This window comes from Oculina patagonica, chromosome 2, assembly GCF_052425735.1.
Source record: "Oculina patagonica isolate OP01 chromosome 2, crgOcupat, whole genome shotgun sequence".
Lineage (NCBI taxonomy): Eukaryota > Metazoa > Cnidaria > Anthozoa > Scleractinia > Oculinidae > Oculina > Oculina patagonica.
This window is the reverse complement of record NC_135759.1, coordinates 22,190,687-22,209,376: the sequence shown is the minus strand read 5'-3', so window position 1 is coordinate 22,209,376 and position 18,690 is coordinate 22,190,687. Positions and strand designations below refer to the sequence as shown.

General features: G+C 38.0%; 2 protein-coding genes across 2 annotated transcripts; one reads left to right on the top strand and one right to left on the bottom strand.

The window, feature by feature from the left end:
* Nucleotides 1-719: 719 nt before the first annotated feature.
* LOC144643475 (phospholipid phosphatase 5-like) lies at nucleotides 720-8,860 on the bottom strand. Its single transcript, XM_078502739.1, has 8 exons — nucleotides 8,771-8,860; nucleotides 5,807-5,912; nucleotides 5,238-5,325; nucleotides 5,030-5,093; nucleotides 4,193-4,317; nucleotides 3,510-3,680; nucleotides 2,909-2,932; nucleotides 720-1,955 (listed from the first exon to the last, which is right to left on the bottom strand). Exons 1-8 carry the CDS (start codon nucleotides 8,857-8,859, stop codon nucleotides 1,780-1,782), a joined length of 843 nt encoding a protein of 280 aa, XP_078358865.1. The 5' UTR covers nucleotide 8,860; the 3' UTR covers nucleotides 720-1,779.
* A 104-nt stretch (nucleotides 8,861-8,964) lies between these two features.
* Nucleotides 8,965-18,187, top strand: LOC144643541 (alpha-centractin). Its single transcript, XM_078502840.1, has 17 exons — nucleotides 8,965-9,102; nucleotides 9,252-9,316; nucleotides 10,751-10,826; nucleotides 11,317-11,355; nucleotides 11,473-11,517; nucleotides 11,619-11,660; nucleotides 11,758-11,820; nucleotides 12,048-12,109; nucleotides 12,835-12,957; nucleotides 13,312-13,405; nucleotides 13,720-13,755; nucleotides 14,266-14,322; nucleotides 14,744-14,824; nucleotides 15,057-15,150; nucleotides 15,565-15,626; nucleotides 16,294-16,334; nucleotides 16,737-18,187. Exons 1-17 carry the CDS (start codon nucleotides 9,055-9,057, stop codon nucleotides 16,837-16,839), a joined length of 1,131 nt encoding a protein of 376 aa, XP_078358966.1. The 5' UTR covers nucleotides 8,965-9,054; the 3' UTR covers nucleotides 16,840-18,187.
* Nucleotides 18,188-18,690: the final 503 nt, after the last annotated feature.

The window sequence follows — 18,690 nt, the reverse complement described above, 5'->3', positions numbered from 1 at the left end:
TTTTAACGGACACCTCTATAAGACGGATACCTCATGTTGGTGCCATTCCTGCCGTTTTTCAGTCATTTTACTGTAACTAAACTCCCCATAAGATGGCCTCCTTTTAAAGACAGACAGTTGGAGCCAGTCCCAAAGGTGTCCATTTTAGAAAGAGTTAACTGTATATTTATTAACTGAAGTCTTTTTCGTTTATACATTGTATTGTTCTTGCCTTGCTTTTGTGTCCAATGCGGCGATTTCTTGTTAGGTTAAACTTGATTTCTGTTTGATCGCGTGCAACAGGCAACAGATAAAAAGATCTTGCCCATCAGCTCATGATGTACTTAGGCTTTTTGTTTTCGGTTAGTTTCTAGTGTTTAAGTATATTATTTGCTGTATTTATTTCAGATCGAATAAAAATCTTAATTATACGATTTACAGGAATCCAGAGTCAGGCTATTTTTTGGCAGTTTTCGTCCGACGGATCACGCACCAAATATTGCAAAAACGTTATTGAATACAGCTTTTTGTGGTGGTTTGACTCACGAGGTATTGCGATTTAGTGGACTAATTTTTTTGGAGGCGGCGTGGAGAATAGACTGTCCACAGCCTCTCTATTTTTCAACGCAAAAAAGCGAGAGAATCGGCGACCATGAGCGTGAGGCCTGTGGGAGGGGGGAGGAGGGCGGTAGCACTCGTTGATTGAAAATATACAAAAAATAGAGGGCTGTAAACAGTCTACAGATGAAAAGAACCACTGCTTTGGCGAAATAATCTCTTTATTGTCAACATTTTAATACAACACCGGGTAAATTATTTCATTGACATGTATTTAAAATACAGTTTTGAATAAATATTTTATTTTAAATTCTCTTTTCGTTATGACATAGCCTAACAATAATCTGATTCTGGTGACAGTTTTTGGCGTTTTGTAGGCAGAATAAAATAAAACACAATGCTTTCTTCCTGAGAGAACAAATACATATCATTTGGTATATATTACAGAGGTAGAATAAAGCCATAGATTCAATTTAAAACTATCTTTACAGTTTATTACATTTCTATAATTCCACAAGGGAGAATTTGTCTATTGCTAGGGGTTTCAAGAAAATAAATTATAACAGCATGTAATCGTCCCCTTACATGAAGTGTCAGTTTAATGCCCTGCCCAATTTATAAACCAATAAAGGCCAAGAAACACGGACTACACTTTCTTGCAACTTTTTACGCGGCAATGTTGAATACCAAGTTGAGAAGCGTTGTTGCGCAGATTACTACCCGTGTTGCAAGTTGTGGTAACATGCTACGTGCGAATAAGCCACGAGTCCAACCTAATGGCTGTTTTCAAACGTGAGGACGGACAAATCGTCTAGACAGACAAGTTGTGTGATGATTTTTTCGTCTAGTGTGAATTTAAGACGGCTTTTGGACGACTTGTCCGTCTAGACGACCAAGTCATCTTCGAAAAATTGTCTTTCTAGACGGCCAAATTCAGACAACTTATACATCCAAAATCGTGTCTGTCCCGTTTTCACACTAAGACAACTTGTCCGTATAGATGATTTGTCTGTCTCATTGTGAAAACGGCCAATGCAACACGCTGCCGAAACTTGCAACACGGATAGTAATAGGCCCAACAATCGTGCTCTTTTCAACACTGTCAAGTCAAGTCAATCTTTATTTATACACGGTTGGTATATATACTGTTGCGATAAGTTGCAAGAAGGTGTTGCACGTATAACAAATCTAACATACTTTTTACTCCTTACTCTAACACCTATTGTGACAAATCAGCTGTTGTCAAAGTGATTTCGTCACCACAGGATTTATGGTCTTTATCTCCCTAACAGTCATTGGCAACATGTGGTCAGGTTCATGGTTCATGGTTGGCGTCACTGCGCAATATGGTATGTGACAGTGTGGTCTGTTAAGCGCGGGGTAGTACTGTCTGTAACTTAGATAGGCGAAGAACAGACCTGCAACAAACAAACAATGTCAGCTATGGAAAATACCTGACTGGTTTTCAACACAAGCAGAAATTTTTTGCATTTTTTGCATTTATAGTTACTTAAATAAAATTGCTTTGAAATCAAGCGAGAAAGACCACTTGAGTAAAATCACCTTTGAAATCGCACGCAAGAGATTGCGTGGAATTCATTTCTGTGAACGCGCGCGCGAAGGAAAACAAACACTTAGGATAAGCTCAAAACGAGCGACTTGTGTCACTTGCAGGAAATCGATTCTGGCTGACGTTGATTGCCGCGAAAAATTGCATCATGCTTGTGTGCACTGAATTGGTTTCTTTTATCGTATTGACGTCAGTTTCGTGCGCCGTGTGCAGCTGACGCGCGCTGTGGCTTGTGTTAAACTTGCGCTTTTCTTCCCTTTTTTGTGGGAAATCATACTCGAGGCCCTTGATGGCTCTCTCATTTCTGCAAGATTTAAAAGGGACATGCACAAAAAAAGACATTTGTGTTACCGGTATTTGTTCTAAAACTGGTTTAACTGCCGATGTGAGAAGGAAACAAGTCTGTTCAAGAGGTGAAAAGTTAAACGCAAGCTCGTCTCGCGAGCAGCGCGCGCTAAGTTGGCGGGCACAGCGCGCAATACAATATGATTGACATAATCTCGATGGCATCATATTTCAGAATTGGCGCGCTGCAGGTGAGACAAGTTGCTCGTTCCGCAACAATCCTCTGTCATTTTGTTTCTCATGCCCGCGCATGCCCTCCGTTTCCTTACCCAGCAGTCTCCTGCGAATCTAACTAGCGACTTGGAGCAAGTCAAAAATTTGCCTAGACCCCAAGGGCCACTCCCTGGGGTTTTACCTTGTTCCCATCAAGCCCTATGCTCCCTATTACCTGCCCTTTACCGAAGAAATGCAACAGTGCCTGGTGAGGCTGCAAAAATTGTTATTCATGCAACTCACCTAGTATTGAGCCAACTGTTATGTCTGTGAAATAAGAAACAATAGTAGGGAAATAAGTTTATAATGTAAAACAAATAAATAAAACCAGAATGGAGAGGATCTTGAACTAACAGAATGGTCAATCTGCCGTTAATAGACAGCTGTAACTCAGAAGTAACTGAAGATCTTTCCTACATTTACTTAGTGTTGTTCCCAGATAGCTTCACTAAAGCTGGGTAGAGTCAAAGAAGCGTGTTAACTGTGTAGTGTCTCTGAGGCATAAAAGAACTAAACAAATCAGACACGACATATTTGAAGTTTTGCTGACTTGTCAGTATGGTGGTTGGACTTAGACTTCTCTCTCTCTTGCGAGGAAAGAAGTGAGTGCATAAAGACAAGCGTCTGCTTACAAAACCTAATGGCCATTTCCTCTATGAGACACACCTGTAGGGAATCATGGTAGTCGTATTTATCAAAACATGCACGAGACTTGGCAATGCTGAATGCCACTACCATGATTCTCTGCTGGCGTGTCTCGTACATGTAGAGGGAATCAGCCATTCCCGGGCATACACAAACATGACATTTAAAACAAAACTTTAAAGATTCTTCTGTCCAGTACCTTGCCAGTGATGACGGTAATCTGAATATCTTGTAAGTGTCAGTGCTGTGGCAATTATTACAGGTGCTAAAGCAACACACAGTTTCCATCCTTGTCCTCTTCCCTGTGCTTGGAAACAGTGTAACTTTCCAGCAAGATAAAGTGAGATAAATCCTAGGCCAGCAAAGGAAACTGCACATAGAGAAAACAGACAGAATAAGGCAATTTTCTTCACTTGTGGTACTTTATATTGATTCTATTGCAGCCTGCTATAGTATTATTGTTATTCTTACATGTATTATTACAAAATTATAGCTTTTTGGTTAAACTTTAACTCTAACTTCAACTCTCAGACAGGGCTTGACAACACTTGATGTCTCATCGGGTCATCTAAGAAAAGTAGATTCTCTTCCTGGGTAGAAAACTTTTCATGCTTTCTTACATGTTTGGCAAGGGCCCAAGCCCCAAGTCATCTGCTGACTAAATCATAAAAAAGTAAACCAAGACAAGGATGCAACTGCCCTGAGTTAATAAATTTCTTACTCCAAAATGAGGAGGAAAGGGAGAAGGCTTGTTAGAGAAGGGGGTGACCAATAGAGGATTTGCGACAGGCTTTTTATATAGCATACAAATATAAATTCTCTACAACTTCTACTTCCCCCTAGATCAGATCTGAATAAAATACATTTCTGACTGCAACTTACAAGAAGCATGACCACTAGGAAAGCTCTTTCTGCCCTCTATAATTTCATCAGGGTTGCCATCACATTTCACGGATGCAGGAATAACTCCATTGGGATAACAACGCCAGAAGTAATCTGGACGAGGCCTGCAAAATCAACCACACAATCTGACACCAGCCATACCACAAACTTTTGCACATAAACACAGTTTTACCTTAAAAATGACACCAATAAGAAGCATATTCATATTTTTTATCACATGCATATTACCAAACACTCAAAAAAAGGAAAATACCAAATTGTACCTAAGGTAAAATTTAACCACAACATACCGGTAGCCATTTACCTTGTTTATCACAATTTTGTAAATAAAACTGGTATCTAACTAATTTAACCAGCATAATAAAATTCTGAAAACAAAACAATAACATAAAGGCCTGGCCAAATGGAGACGTTAACTTAGTAGATGCAAGTTTTCAGCTTGCATATTCTTGCATCTCCATCTAACCAGGACTTACATGCACTTGCATTGACTTGCTATTACTTGCATTCACTTGGGTCAGGATCAAATTTGCTGGCAAGTCAATGCTTTTCACTGCTTGGCCACCCAACACAAGTCATAGCAAGTGTTTTTGTTTACTGAATCGCAGCGTGTGCAGTAGCATTGAAATGGCTTTTTTGAAAACTTGCATGCACTTGCGATTTAACTTGCTAGCCCATTTGGCCACCCAATGCAAATCTGCAGTATGCAAGTTGAACTTGTGACAGCTTGCAACTATTTGTGCCTCCATTTGGCCAGAGCTTAAAGTACATGTTTGTACAGCGCAATAGCATTGTAAACCTTATTTTTTTTCTTACCTGCCAACAAGAACTTTTACTGTGTTTGTTACAACTCCATTTAGTCCAAGAGTTAATGTCAAAGCTGTAAAAAATTAAATTAACCAAATTCAAAAGACCGTGATTTCACTAACATCTAAATGTTAGTATTAATTTAAAAACTAGTAAATAAAAATGTTAAATAATTATGTCAAATAAGAATGCTCATTTAAAATTCACTTTAATTTACCAAAGAGGGCTTGTATGCCGTCAATCTTGTCTTTTCTTAAAGCGGCCAAAGTAACTATAATAGCAGCAGGAACAACTGCACCAATTACCTGCCAACAAAAAAATTAAAAAATATGCTATTTAATTAATTGATTGAAATACCTTTAGGACATCCACTTTTTCAAGTCCTGGTTAAAAGATAACTCCTTGTAACTCCTTGACCCTTTCACTGCCAAGGACTTTTCAAGAGGATACAGCAGTGACTTTATATTAATTTAGTTCACATTTACCAGTGTACCAGGCTTTTAGCAAGGATTTAAAAAATGGGAGTCCAAAATTTTTATAAGGCCTGATCTTTGTCCCCATCGTAACTGCATTTTTTGCAGTTACGATTGCAAAGGTATCTGAAGATTTCCAAATTTGCTAAAAAAACCTGACAGTAAACAATTATTCATATTAATTTTCTCTGAAAAGTGGCCATCCATAGAACTCCTGGACTCTCACCTGACTAAAAGCCTGCGGTGTACCTTGTGTTGCTACATGTTATAACCTGCCTATGTTTGGCAGTCTACTGATCAAGAAGAAACTTACAAATAACATTTCTGTTGAAACTGTGTTCTGGGATTTGGGATTTTTGTAAAGCCACATCTCTTCATCATGAATGACACGTATAAAAGCTGGAGTAAATTCCAAAGCCCTGAAGAAGAAACATACAGTGTTCAATGATAATGCTCTTGTGTGCTTTAGTTTACCACTAAGTATAAGTAAAGCTCTTGTTGTTGTTGTTTTTTTGGAACTGCAGTCAAGCCATGTTATTACAGACACCATGTTGCAGTCCTTTTAGTCATTATCACGATTGGAATTTTGGAACTGGCGACTCAGTAGAAGAAGCCAGCCCAGCAACTATGAGACTACTCCAGAGCTTGATCATGCTATCATCCAAACTGAAAATACTCTGAACATTATGCACTTACCTTTAAATACATTGTACCTTATTCCTACTAATTTTTGTGCGTACTGAATTTCGCGAACATTTGGGAGTCGAATTTCGCAAGTATTTATTTTTGCAATTGCAAGAAAATTAGAGGAAAAGTGTATAAAATTTTGCGATATTGTCAGTGTTTTCTGGAACAGTCGACAAAGACTTAGGAACTACAGGAAATATACAAAGGCCTGGCTCCTTGTAACTACTGTACAAGAAGCCTGCAAACAGGAACTTTGGTGACTGCACTAAGCAGGTCTTGGCTGATTTACAAGCTGAAGAACACAGTAATCAGAGGAAGGGTGCTAGTCGAAAACAAGAGGGAAAGATATTTTCTTGGATAGATATTTGCAGTTTCAAACTTATTTGTATTGTTTTGATATAAAATATGGTATTAATTTTTGCATGTTTAAATTTCGCGCAATGTTTTTTTTTTCGCATGTATTAAATTTCCCGATTATTTTGAAATCCTGAAAATTGGTACTCACCAAAATTAGTAAGAATAAGGTGAGTGAAAACTACAGCACAAAAACTGGCATAATTACGTTGATCATCCATCCACCTCCTAAAAATATTGTTGTATCCATCATAGTTAATCAAACTACATTTGAATAAAACAGAAATAAGCTTAAGATCTTTCAACAATTTTTTAATGTAATTTTTAATGTAGTTTTAGTTTTGAATTTAATTTTAATTGTAACCTTTTTTCTTTTTTAGGGCAGTTTTTACAATAGGGTTAACCTCTAAACTCCCTTCATGTACATTTTTGTGTTTTGCTGCAGCCGCAATGGCTGCAAGCAAAACACATTGAGAGCTGAAGTTTGTGCCGTAAGGTACGTAAGGTGTAAGTGCCGTAACAGAGGAGAAATCTGAACTACCGATGTCAATCAAATCCATGAACAAACAAAATCGAAACCAATGAACCGTAGCGCTGATCGCATTCGAAGTTACGGGCCAAAGTATTCGAACGCAAACCACGTTGGACACGTTGGAAAACAGAAAACCGATTTAAAAGTATATCGCATTGGGAAAGAAAACAAACTGTGGCGCGACCACTCCAGTTTTATGAGAAAATTATTCTGCAGTTTTCATCATTTACGAAAAGAGCGAAGACTTGGAACCTCGCCGAAGGTCATAAATATTTTCTCCAAAGGACCGGTTAGTGCACAGTTTGTAAACTTTCGCTTTGAAAATAAACTTACCCTCACCTTGTCTACACTGTCTACAGCATACTAGTACTGTATTAACTCTGAACTTCATATTTTAAAATAAAATGTATGAACGTGTAACTTGTCACGCAAAGACAGCTGGTGGTAGGCTGCACCGCTAATTGTAGCTGTATTCGAGCTATATAAAAGACAGCTAGAAACGAATTAATACTAGTAACATCACAATGGGAAAGAAACTTATTCAGTGGTTCACACCGTCGAAAACAAAGAAATATTAAAGGAAGTTCTCATTCACCAGATTCACTGCATCAGATGCAACATTCGTCAGTTCGTGTTTAAATGCGTGGCGACCAGTTTGTTTACTAGTTATTAAAAAATAATACGGTCTTCATTTAATAAACAGTTCATCCTTAAATTTCAGCTTTTCTACGACTGACAGGTAGGTACTATAGTATAAGCCCCGCTAAAATAGCTGGAAAGGGAAAGTTTTTTGAAAAATGAATTTTTGACTGCCACGCTGGTGCCACATGTTTATTTTGTGAAGATTAATTAAACGCCGTGAAAAATAGAATTTGATGTCCAGCGAGCCACTGCATCTTCGGCTACGCAGTCCTCAGTGAATCCTCCAACTTCACAAATTTCTAAAACTTTAAGAAAACGAACTTTCGCAGAATCAACAATTGGTCCTTATCGATCTTCCGATCTTGTTGTGAAGACACTGAAATTCGACGAGTGTTCATGCGTGAAGGGATGACTGACGAATGATAATAATTATTTGTAAACTTTCGCTTTCAAAATGAACTTTGCGTTACGTTCAACGCCGTCTTTCTGTTGTTGTACGCCGGTGCGCGTGCGATTATTTATAATTTCTGAATTTTGATCAGTAAAATTATCAGGATTGAATTAACACAAAGTGACTACAATATAGTGCAATTATTAACCTGCACACAAGTGACAGACAATAAAAGACGTTGGATTTCAATCTCGACTCACTTGTCTTTCATCAACATGTTCCCTAAGACTTTGCTCTAGCAGCAAAACACATGGACCCATTGGGGCCCTATTTTTTTAATTTGAATAAACATGTAAGCTTATGACTGTAAGGTTGTCGCATATGTATATGTTAATGCGGCATGATTTCCATGAGATCTTTATCCTGCGATTTTTACGACTTCAGAAGATGACCAAAAAAAAAGAAAAACAGAGTAGTGGAAACATGACTAAACAACCGTGTTTCTGAGACAACTTTTTACACGTCACGTCGACCGTCACGTCGCCAAATCAAATTTTATATCTTTACTCACATTACAACATTTATAGTGAAATCGGAGGGCAATATTCGTTGTTTTGGTGGAAAGCTCTGTTTCTCCTGAAACAAAATCCAAAGGCAGATTAGGTACTTACATAAATATGGCGAACAGAATCAGTCGTGCTCCGATTTCGGCCAACAAATGACAAGAACCTTGTCTCAATTTGGCCGCCATCTTGGACATTTTTTTGTGAAATGTTTATTCGGGTGAGCGCTGATCAAATATGGTTTGTTTCTCGGGCTCAGTTTTTCGCAAAATCCGTCTGATTGGACAAAAATTGTCACGTGGAAGGAAGGCCTGTCCGCCATTTTCCATTTTGAACTGAATTTCTTGATTTTATCCAGTCTATTAGTGTAAATATTCCTTCGATCTGGAACTATGGATCAGTTTGATGTGATAGCGAATCAGCCAATAGTTATAGATAATGTACGTTGGATTTTTTCTACGATACATATCTAACACGAGAAATACTGGCAATTTTTTCGGCCTTGTATCGAGTTTTTATCAACAAACATGGGTGGCTAACTCTGAGAAGTCAAGATTTATTTCCTTAACCTTTATTTGATTGTTAATAGGGATCAGGAGTCATCAAAGCGGGATTTGCTGGAGATCAGATTCCCAAGTACCATTTCCCTAACTTGTAAGTATCCTCTTGTTTTTCAAATGTCCGTCCAGACTTCAATTTTATACACTTCGTGCCTGAACAAACAATATATTATATATTAATATAGCTTATTTCAAATGATCAATTTTAAGAATTTACTATCCATTTGACACCATATTGACAGTCAATTTTTCCGGTTCACGAAGATTGAATTGTAACTTTATAATTATTAATTTACCCCCTGTGGAGGGTTCGGAAATGCTTGAAAATTAACGATTAAGGCTTAAAATAATATTTCAATATTTATTTAATTAATGGTACTCGATGTGACAAGGTTGTAGACCTGTAGAATGAAAGATCTGATATATCTCAGAGTTGCAAATCCGTTATCCATGCTCATCTCACAGTATTAAATTTAGGGGATCACACAACAAAAATTATTGATCAGTTGAAAAACCTATAAAAAATTACCTGGGAAAGATTTCTATATTGCCCCTAACTTGCATACAATTTGTGACTATCATTCTATTTATGACTACCGTTTGTGTGTGTGAAGGATTATATGGTAGAATTTGTACGCAAACTTTATATTAGGTTATATTTATGTTCACTAGGAAGGTTATTTGTGTGTGGCTAAATGCAATTTACTGTAGGCTAATTTCAAAGTGAGACAGTAGTGGCCAGTTGTAACCTGAGGTCATGCCCTCCCTCCTTACTTATTCCTCCGGGGAAGGAGGGCATGATACATTTTCTTGTCGGATCGTATGTAAAAAAAACGGACTCTGGTTTTTCTTCTCATTGGTCAAGAAACAATACGCAGTGAAGCAGTGTGGACTGATTGGCTGTCGTATTTCAACAAGAATTCCTGGCTGAAGCTGGCAGTAAGGGCTTAGACGAGGCATGTTTTTCTGATGGCCGGACAGATATAGAGTTCAACAATGTGTAACTTGTTTTCATGAAGATGTTTTGGCAGTTCTTCCAATGAGTTTCGGGAAAAGTTTATTTTACCAAATAATATCCCAGAGGTGTTGGAGCTGTTACAAAAGCGAGACGATGCTCTCTGTCGTGAAACAGCTCTTGTCAGTGAATTCTTTGTTTTTTTCTTTCGTGAGCTGAAATAAAGGGACGGCATCTACAGCTGGTAAATATATATTTGCGCGCGCCATCTCACCCTGCTACTAAAAGCATTTTTGTTTCAGCGTGGCGAAGTTTTAATTCAGGCTAGCTGTACATGTACATTTATTCTGCGGATGTTTTTTATGCCTCGTGGAAATCCGAGTCCCGAATTTGCCGCAAACTACAAAGAGTGGTTTGACAGTTCAACGACACCTTAGTTTATTTAAATTAGGAGCAGTTGGCAGCCGGTTAAATTAACGTATCAGACGTTCTCTTTTCCTCTCCCTTAAAAAAATCCCGCCTGATCGCAGGTTAGGCCCGTTGTTCACCACTCTTGCTTATTTTCTTTATTAGTGTTGGTCGTCCTAAACATGTTCGGGTCATGGCTGGTGCCCTGGAAGGTGATATTTTTATTGGACCTAAAGCTGAGGTATGTTCAATGATTCAAGAGATATAAATCCAGAACCTGAGAAACAGGATCTGCATCTCTTGATATGAGAATCTCACCTCACCAAGACAGTCAACTTAATTGTTTTTTGACGTACAGACACCTTATTGTTACAGACAGTTTCCTTGGTGCAGGAGAGAAAAAATGAACATAACATGATTCAAAATCCCAACTAGCAGGAGGCAGACCAGTTGGCTATATACAAAGCATGACTGGATTTGAACTCTGGATGACGGAAAACAAATCCAGCAAGTGGCGGGGGTGGAGGTTTTGAACCCTGGACCTCCGGATTACAATACTAGCACCCTAAACCACTCGGCCACGCTGCCTCCCTAAAGCACTCGCCCCAAACCACTTGGCCACACTGTGATGATTCTAATTGCTAAACTGGTTATTTTTTGTGACTTGTTGTTCTTGAATTTTTGGAAAAAATGATAAGTATCTGCCTCTTACAGTATGTTATTCCTTGTAGGAACACAGAGGTCTTCTAAATATTAAATATCCCATGGAAGTAAGTGAAGAACTTTTCTTTCCTTTGAGCTTACACGTATCACATTGGATAAGGTTAGCCAGCCTAACCAAACTGATACGCCACTTATCTGACTTATGCATGCATTTTGTTTTGCAGCATGGTGTGGTAAAAGACTGGAATGACATGGAAAGAATATGGCAGGTACCATACTGTAGAACAAGAACTAATAGCTTTAGGCAGTTCCCAACTTTGACTTGGATGTTTTGTGAATGACTAACTTTTGTTGTCTCTTCTTTTTTTAGTATATTTATTCAAAAGATCAGCTACAGACATTTTCAGAAGAGGTAAACCTCCTTTTTAGAGGCACAGGCTTTTTATATTTTAACTTTTTTTTCTTAGGACTTCATTCTAAAAGAGTATTTTTGTTTCCTTTTTCCTCAGCATCCTGTTTTACTGACAGAAGCTCCCCTTAATCCACGGAGAAACAGAGAAAAAGCTGCAGAGGTGGGCACTTGAACAATTAAAGGGTTCTTGTTCCACCCTTAGTTTAAAACACTAGTTCTTATTTCTGATATACAGCTCTTTAGTTATAATGGTCAACTGATGAAGCTGATGTTCTTGCTTGTTATCGCAATTAACTTGCAATTAATTGACACAGTATGGTCAACATTGCCTTATATATTTTACATGAAAAATGTTGCTGACTCTCAGTTTGATGTATTTTTCTCCAGATTTTCTTTGAAACATTTAATGTACCAGCCTTGTTCATATCCATGCAAGCAGTGCTTAGTTTGTAAGTAACGTTTGTTCATATTGTATTCTTGATAGCAATAAATTATTATGCATATATACTGGAATGGAGGTTCTACTAAGTAGCTCTGTCTTCCACTTATGGAAAAAAATCACTTATTAAAATCAAACTGTTTTGACCTCTAGGAAAAGTTACATTGTTCATTAAAAACTAATCCCAAATATCTTATATCAATCAACTGGGATTGGTGTGGCTCACCCTCTCATTTTTAAAGCTGTCAAATTTAAGGTTAAAAAAATGCCAAGTTTCCTTTTTTCAAACAGTGAAAAACAGAAAGCACCATGTCAATTCTTGGTCAATTGCTTTTATTTGAATGGCCACTAGGGCTTTATGCACAAACTAAGAACTGTAGTCTAGAGAGAACCACTTTATTCAGCAAAATAAACAGAACGACCATAAAATACTGATCTGTAGGAAATAATACCCAGTAAATAAAATTATTGAATTTAAATGTGTTATTGAGTATAATTACTTAGGAAAGAACATTTCTGAGTCCCCGGTAGGACACATAAACCAGTTATTTTCTGTCGGCTTCTCCAAACAATGTACTGGAAGGTCATGGATTTAACTCCCATAGCAGACTGAAGTAATTCTGCTGTTGAGAATACATTAATTTTTCAATAAATATTATTATTTACTTTATCGGAGTGTCACCAATCTAATTAGTACATTCGTCATTCAATCATATTGTTTACTTGTATCTTCAGATATGCATCTGGTCGCACCACTGGTGTCGTCTTAGATGCAGGTGATGGAGTATCTCACTCAGTCCCTATCTATGAAGGCTTCGCTATGCCGCATTCTATTATGAGGACAGATATTGCTGGCAGGTCAGTGCTATGGTTGAACTGAAATATAGAAAAATTTAATGTTGGTGTCTATGGAGGAAGTCAAGACCTTGAAACAACTAAGTGATAACTAACAACAAATGCAATCCATAGTATTATGTATTATGAATCAAACCTGGGTGGAAATCAAACTTTGAAATCTTGCTCCCTCCCCCAATCTTTTTTCCTAGAAACCGAATCCAAAATTCACTTTTGCTGCTGGTTGGACAGTGTAAAACACTTGCCTGACCCACAATCCCCTTAAGTTTATAATTGTGTGCCTGTCAACATAGTACAACAGATCCATAAGTCACAATATAATTGTTTATTCCTGCAATATACCTTTTCTTTCAACAGAGATGTAACAGCTTATCTAAGACTGCTTTTAAGAAAGGAAGGCTTCAATTTTCGGTCTTCTTCAGAGCAGGAGATAGTGAGAACTATAAAAGAGGTCAGTCGAGAATTTTTTGCATTCTGCAAACATGTTTACAAGTACATTGTGCCTAATTACATAGATACAGAATCTGATGTATATATTTTAAGGAGTAAATTGGTATAACTCCCACATGTAGTTGCTTTGTGCTACAGGAATTAGAGATACATGTACAATGTATGCATATTTCTTGTTAATACCACCTTACCTAGTGTTAATGCTTTATGGTCTTTGGGTGGTGATAAATGAGTTTCTACTGCATTCTACTACAACCAATGTCTTGCATTGTGTCTTATTTTAACCTTAATAAGAGTTTATATTTACTTTTTCAGAAAGCTTGTTACCTGGCAATAAACCCACAAAAAGAGGTAAGTATTAAGTACATTTGTACACCCACAAGCCATCCCGTTTAGCTCGTCACCAATAGGTGAGCCTAGGAGCGGGTACCTTCAAGCTAAGTGGAGTCAGGCAAGACTATAGCACAGGGAAGGAGGTCTCTATGGCAACCCTGCAAGCGACCACCACCAGGCACCATCACACTGAACTGCTCATTGGAATACTTACCCAACCAATACTTTTTTAATGTACCTAACCAAAACCTACTGGGAGGGGGTGGGGGGGGGGGGGCAAAAGATCAGTAATGATCTGCAAGTAAGCTAAAGGCTAAAAGCAAATGACTCTACTGAAGGCTGACAGCTGCCCTGGAGCCATGCGAGTAGGATGATCACTGAACAGCATTGTCTTAAGATTAACTTTATGCCTTATTAAAAGGAACCCCCGAGGAAGGAAAACCAAACGCACCCGCTCCCTTATTACATTTAGCCACTACTAACTGATTAGCAGGAATAAAGTTAATAATGAACTCTTAACATTTACAGGAGTCACTAGAAGGGGAAAAAATGCAGTACGTACTACCTGATGGAAGCATGCTGGAGGTAATTTACAGACTAAATTTAAGATAGGTAGTCTCGTAACATTCATTTTAGTTTTTAACGGTTGGTGTGATATCTTAAGATTTTTACCGACCTAATTATATGTAGATGTAGATGTAGATGTAATGTCTGTCATAAAGCTAAAACTGACATTTACTCAATATATAATACCAGAAATCCACAAAAAGTTTTCTTTATTTATTTTATCCAATAGTACTTTGAATAACATTACATAAAAAAATATACTGGCTGTTTTTTCTTTCTGTATAGTTTGGTAATAAACCGATGTATTAAAACTACCATCTGGTAACACTATGTAAGAGGTACCCTTGTCAATTTTAATGAAGAATAAAAGAAAGATGAGGTAATGTCAGGTCAACAAGCAACTTGCAGCTGTTTTGTTTTTCTTCTTTGTCTTGCCTAGGTTGGTCCAGCTCGTTTCAGGGCACCAGAACTTCTGTTTAGACCTGACTTGATTGGTGAGGAGTGTGAAGGAATCCATGAGGTAATAAAATAAATTATTATTAATATAATTTATTCAAGACTCTTTACCTGAGTTTAAAGTGTTTTCTTTTTTATTCGTTTTTTTAGTGTAGTCACCTAGCCTGTAAGGGCAGCTGATTTTTAACCTGCTGTTTTCGGCATGCTGCTTGCTGTAGCCACGAAGCAGGAAAAAAACACAGCTGTTGTAGAATGCCTAACTAAAAAAATGATCTTTATTTTCTATCTTTATCTAGGTATTGGGATTTGCTATTCAAAAATCAGACCTGGATCTTAGACGAATTCTTTACTCAAACATAGTGCTCTCTGGTGGATCAACGCTATTCAAAGGTGATGACATCTTTGCCATTAATTGCTCATTTTTTCATTATGTCCATTAATTAATTTAGAGGCCTGGTGGGGTAATGGTTAGTGTGTTAGACTCTGGATTGAGTGGTCCGTTTTCGAGCCCTGACTGGGGCACTGCATTGTGTTCTTGGGCAAGACCATTACGGTACTCTCATAGTGCCTCTCTCCATCCAGGTGTAAAAATGGGTACTGACAAGTTTAATGTTGGGCGTAATCCTGTGATGGGGGAGTAGAAATACTCCTAGTTGCTTTATGCTACAGAAACTGGGATAAGCTCCATCCTGATGAGCCACCAGGCTCGAATGCAGACTTTACCTCCTACCTACCTTTTGTTGCTTTGATTATTCAGTATTTGTGCGCTTGACCTTGTCTTTGACAATTTTGTTCTTTGTGCAGGATTTGGAGACCGGCTGTTGAGTGAAGTGAAGAAACTAGCACCAAAAGACATCAAAATTAGGGTAGGACAGCTTTGAACTTAATAAATTTTGAAGGAAAAGATAGATTTTAAGTAGCTTCCCATTTCGATTAATTGACTAAGTCTGCAGTTATTGTAGACTGAGAGGCTATTCTTGGTTTTCATGTTACGTCATAAAATCTGAATCCACTGGCCTGCTATTCGTGTCAGGCGGATACATTTTTTGCCCAGGTCGTGTGTCCGCATTTTGATATTTGAGTTCTCCGTCTTGTTACATCAGCTGAGTGCGACGCGTTTTGTTGAGGCCTTCCCCACGTGAACATTTGATTTAGTGGTGTTTAGGGGTACTAGCTCTGCGGTGGCCGCTGTGTAATTGAGTTCCAGTGGTTTCTCTCATCACGGTGGCCTCTGTGTCCCTCGGCGGACCGGCGGCTCCATCTGCTTTATATTTGCGTGGAGGCGGTCTCGGGTCCACAGACCCGAAACTTGGGAAATTGTTTATCTATTTATCATCTATAATTTTGAATCATGCTTCTGTGTTGATGGTTTCGAATTATTCTTTGGCGTGACAGTGAAAACCAGCAATTGGTAGCAAGATGAATCTTCATGATGTTATGCTAATGTCACAACTTTGGATAACATAATTTCTCCAAGTGTTCACAAAAATGCTAACCTGTTATAACACAAAATTGCTATTTTTCTCTTATTAGATTTCTGCTCCTCCAGAAAGACTTTACTCAACATGGTTTGGGTAAGTTTACTCTCTTTGTTTATTGTTCACTTCATGCTTTTCTGGTGCTCTTGTCTTTATTAATGACTCAAAAATTAGAGCGTAGTTTATTATCGATCCTGTTAATTGCACAGTCTAACCAATCAACAGTAACTTGGTTTAAACACTTTTTTTCTCAAGCGTTATTCCTGTTTGTTGTGTTTGGCAGATCTGATAAGCTTGGTTTTAATGACAGTATTTAGAAAATCGTTGTATATGTATGCATAAATGATACCAATATCTCTTCTCTGTTTAAACACTGTCTTTAGATACTGCACATCACATCAAGCCCGCAAAGGCCTTGCAGTTGTTTGCTTGAATAATAGCTCGTTAGCAGCACTAGCTATGTGACACAACTTCTCATTAATGTGGTCTGTCTTTCAGGGGCTCCATTTTAGCCTCTCTAGACACATTCAAGAAGATGTGGGTTTCCAAAAAAGAATATGACGATGAGGGGTCAAGAGCTATTCATCGGAAGACATTCTAACTTATCTTAGACTGTCTTGTATTGTTTAAATTATATAGATCAGCTAGGTAAAGCCAAGGATCTCTTACTGTACATATGGACTGTCACTTCATATATAGTTTGTTCCACGATAGGGATGAGAAAAATATTGTCTTTAATGTGGATATGGCAGTCAAACATGACTTTTGGCAATAATAAATTTAGCCTTGTAATTTCCATGCAGCACTGAAAAATCGATAAATTCTCTTTACTTTTTGGTAACAAATCCAATTAAGCAGGCCTTGAGAATGAAGAACCTAGTCATCTCAGGAAAAAAAAAACCCCACTTGATTTATTGAAAGCTAAGTTCTCCCAAGGAGGACTTTTGAAAATGTGCTATAAATGTAAGGAGAATTTGAGTGTCTATCACTGGGACTCAGCTGCTAATATGGAGATTACTGGCTGGATAGTGTAGAATATTAAGAGCAGATATACTTGAGGGTCTTATTTTGTGGCGTTACATTTTTGATAGATGGTGTTATAATACACATTGGGTTAGAAATGATGTTGAAATTCCTGGGAGGTCATTTTCCATTTTGTACAAATTAAGGAAAATAAAAAATCGCAACATCTAGATTGGGGAGACGGTAATATTATTCTACCAAAATGCTTTGTTGACATTGTATAGTGACAAGGTCCAGATAGATACGTGAGTTGTTCGGTCTGAGATGGCAATTATTTTACTTTAATATTTGCTTTGAGTGGGTTACATGATGGAAATGATATTCAAGGGAGTGAGAGATTACCTATGGTAATACAACCGTGAAGTGCTTGGTTGGTACCACTGCTGTAAGCCAAAAATCAAATACTAATAATGCGGCCAATAAGCATGGTTTCAACTAGATGGACTGGAAGCCTGTGACTGGGACTTGAAAATGTGTGATTAAAGCCGCAGGCACTTAGGGTACGCGAGGCAATGATGCACTACTGGTGTATAAAAAGCTAAAAATAAAAAGACCTTAAAAGAAGCCAGGCAAGAGAGCCTGGAAAGAAGCGAAAATGTTTCCGCATCATACCTCAGCTTCTATTCTTACTCCTTCTATTGATCCTTCAGATAGTAAACTTTTAAGAAATTAGGTAAATTACAGTTAAAACTACTTTACCTAATTATGACTAATAGCCTAGAAATATAAAAGCCTCTTTACTTGCAATTATTAAAAATTGACCCAGCGGTTCTATTGGATTTTTTTTTTATTTATAAAAAATAGCATAGGTCTTGTCATTATGCTTATAATTATCTGTTGGATTATAAGCCACAATTCATTCGGCTTACATGAACAATGACCTGTGCAAATGTATGGGAGAGTAGTTAATAAAAGTGGCATATAAACTTTTTGGAGTATTGCGTTATTCACATGCAATCTGAACTGTAGCCTGTACCAGGAGTTCGGTTAGTGGGGAACGGCGCGAAGAATAGCAAGATGAAAAGATGAAAACGGAAGACACAAAATTAGGGCGGGGCTCCCTCCCCACACCCCAGCCCCCCCCTACTGGTTTTCCTATTTTTTCGCTTGCCGTTTTCTTTTTGCGCTGTTCCATTACAACCGACCGCCTGGAACAGGCTATCTGAACTGAGTAAAATATGACGGTAAAGGTAAGGTTAAGCCTTTGAACTGTTTTCTTTCGCATTCGGGGAGGGGGGGGGACGGAAGACTGGGAGCAGTCTCTTTGCCGATCTTTACCAAGTGCGAGAGCTATATTAAATGCGCAAATGCATAATAATTATAAATTGGACCGAGTGTGTGTGTGTGTGTGTGGGGGGGGGGCACTCGGAATTTCAAATTACGGGAATGATCGAAGGATTTTGGGGGTTTGAAATTTTTGATTTTGGGA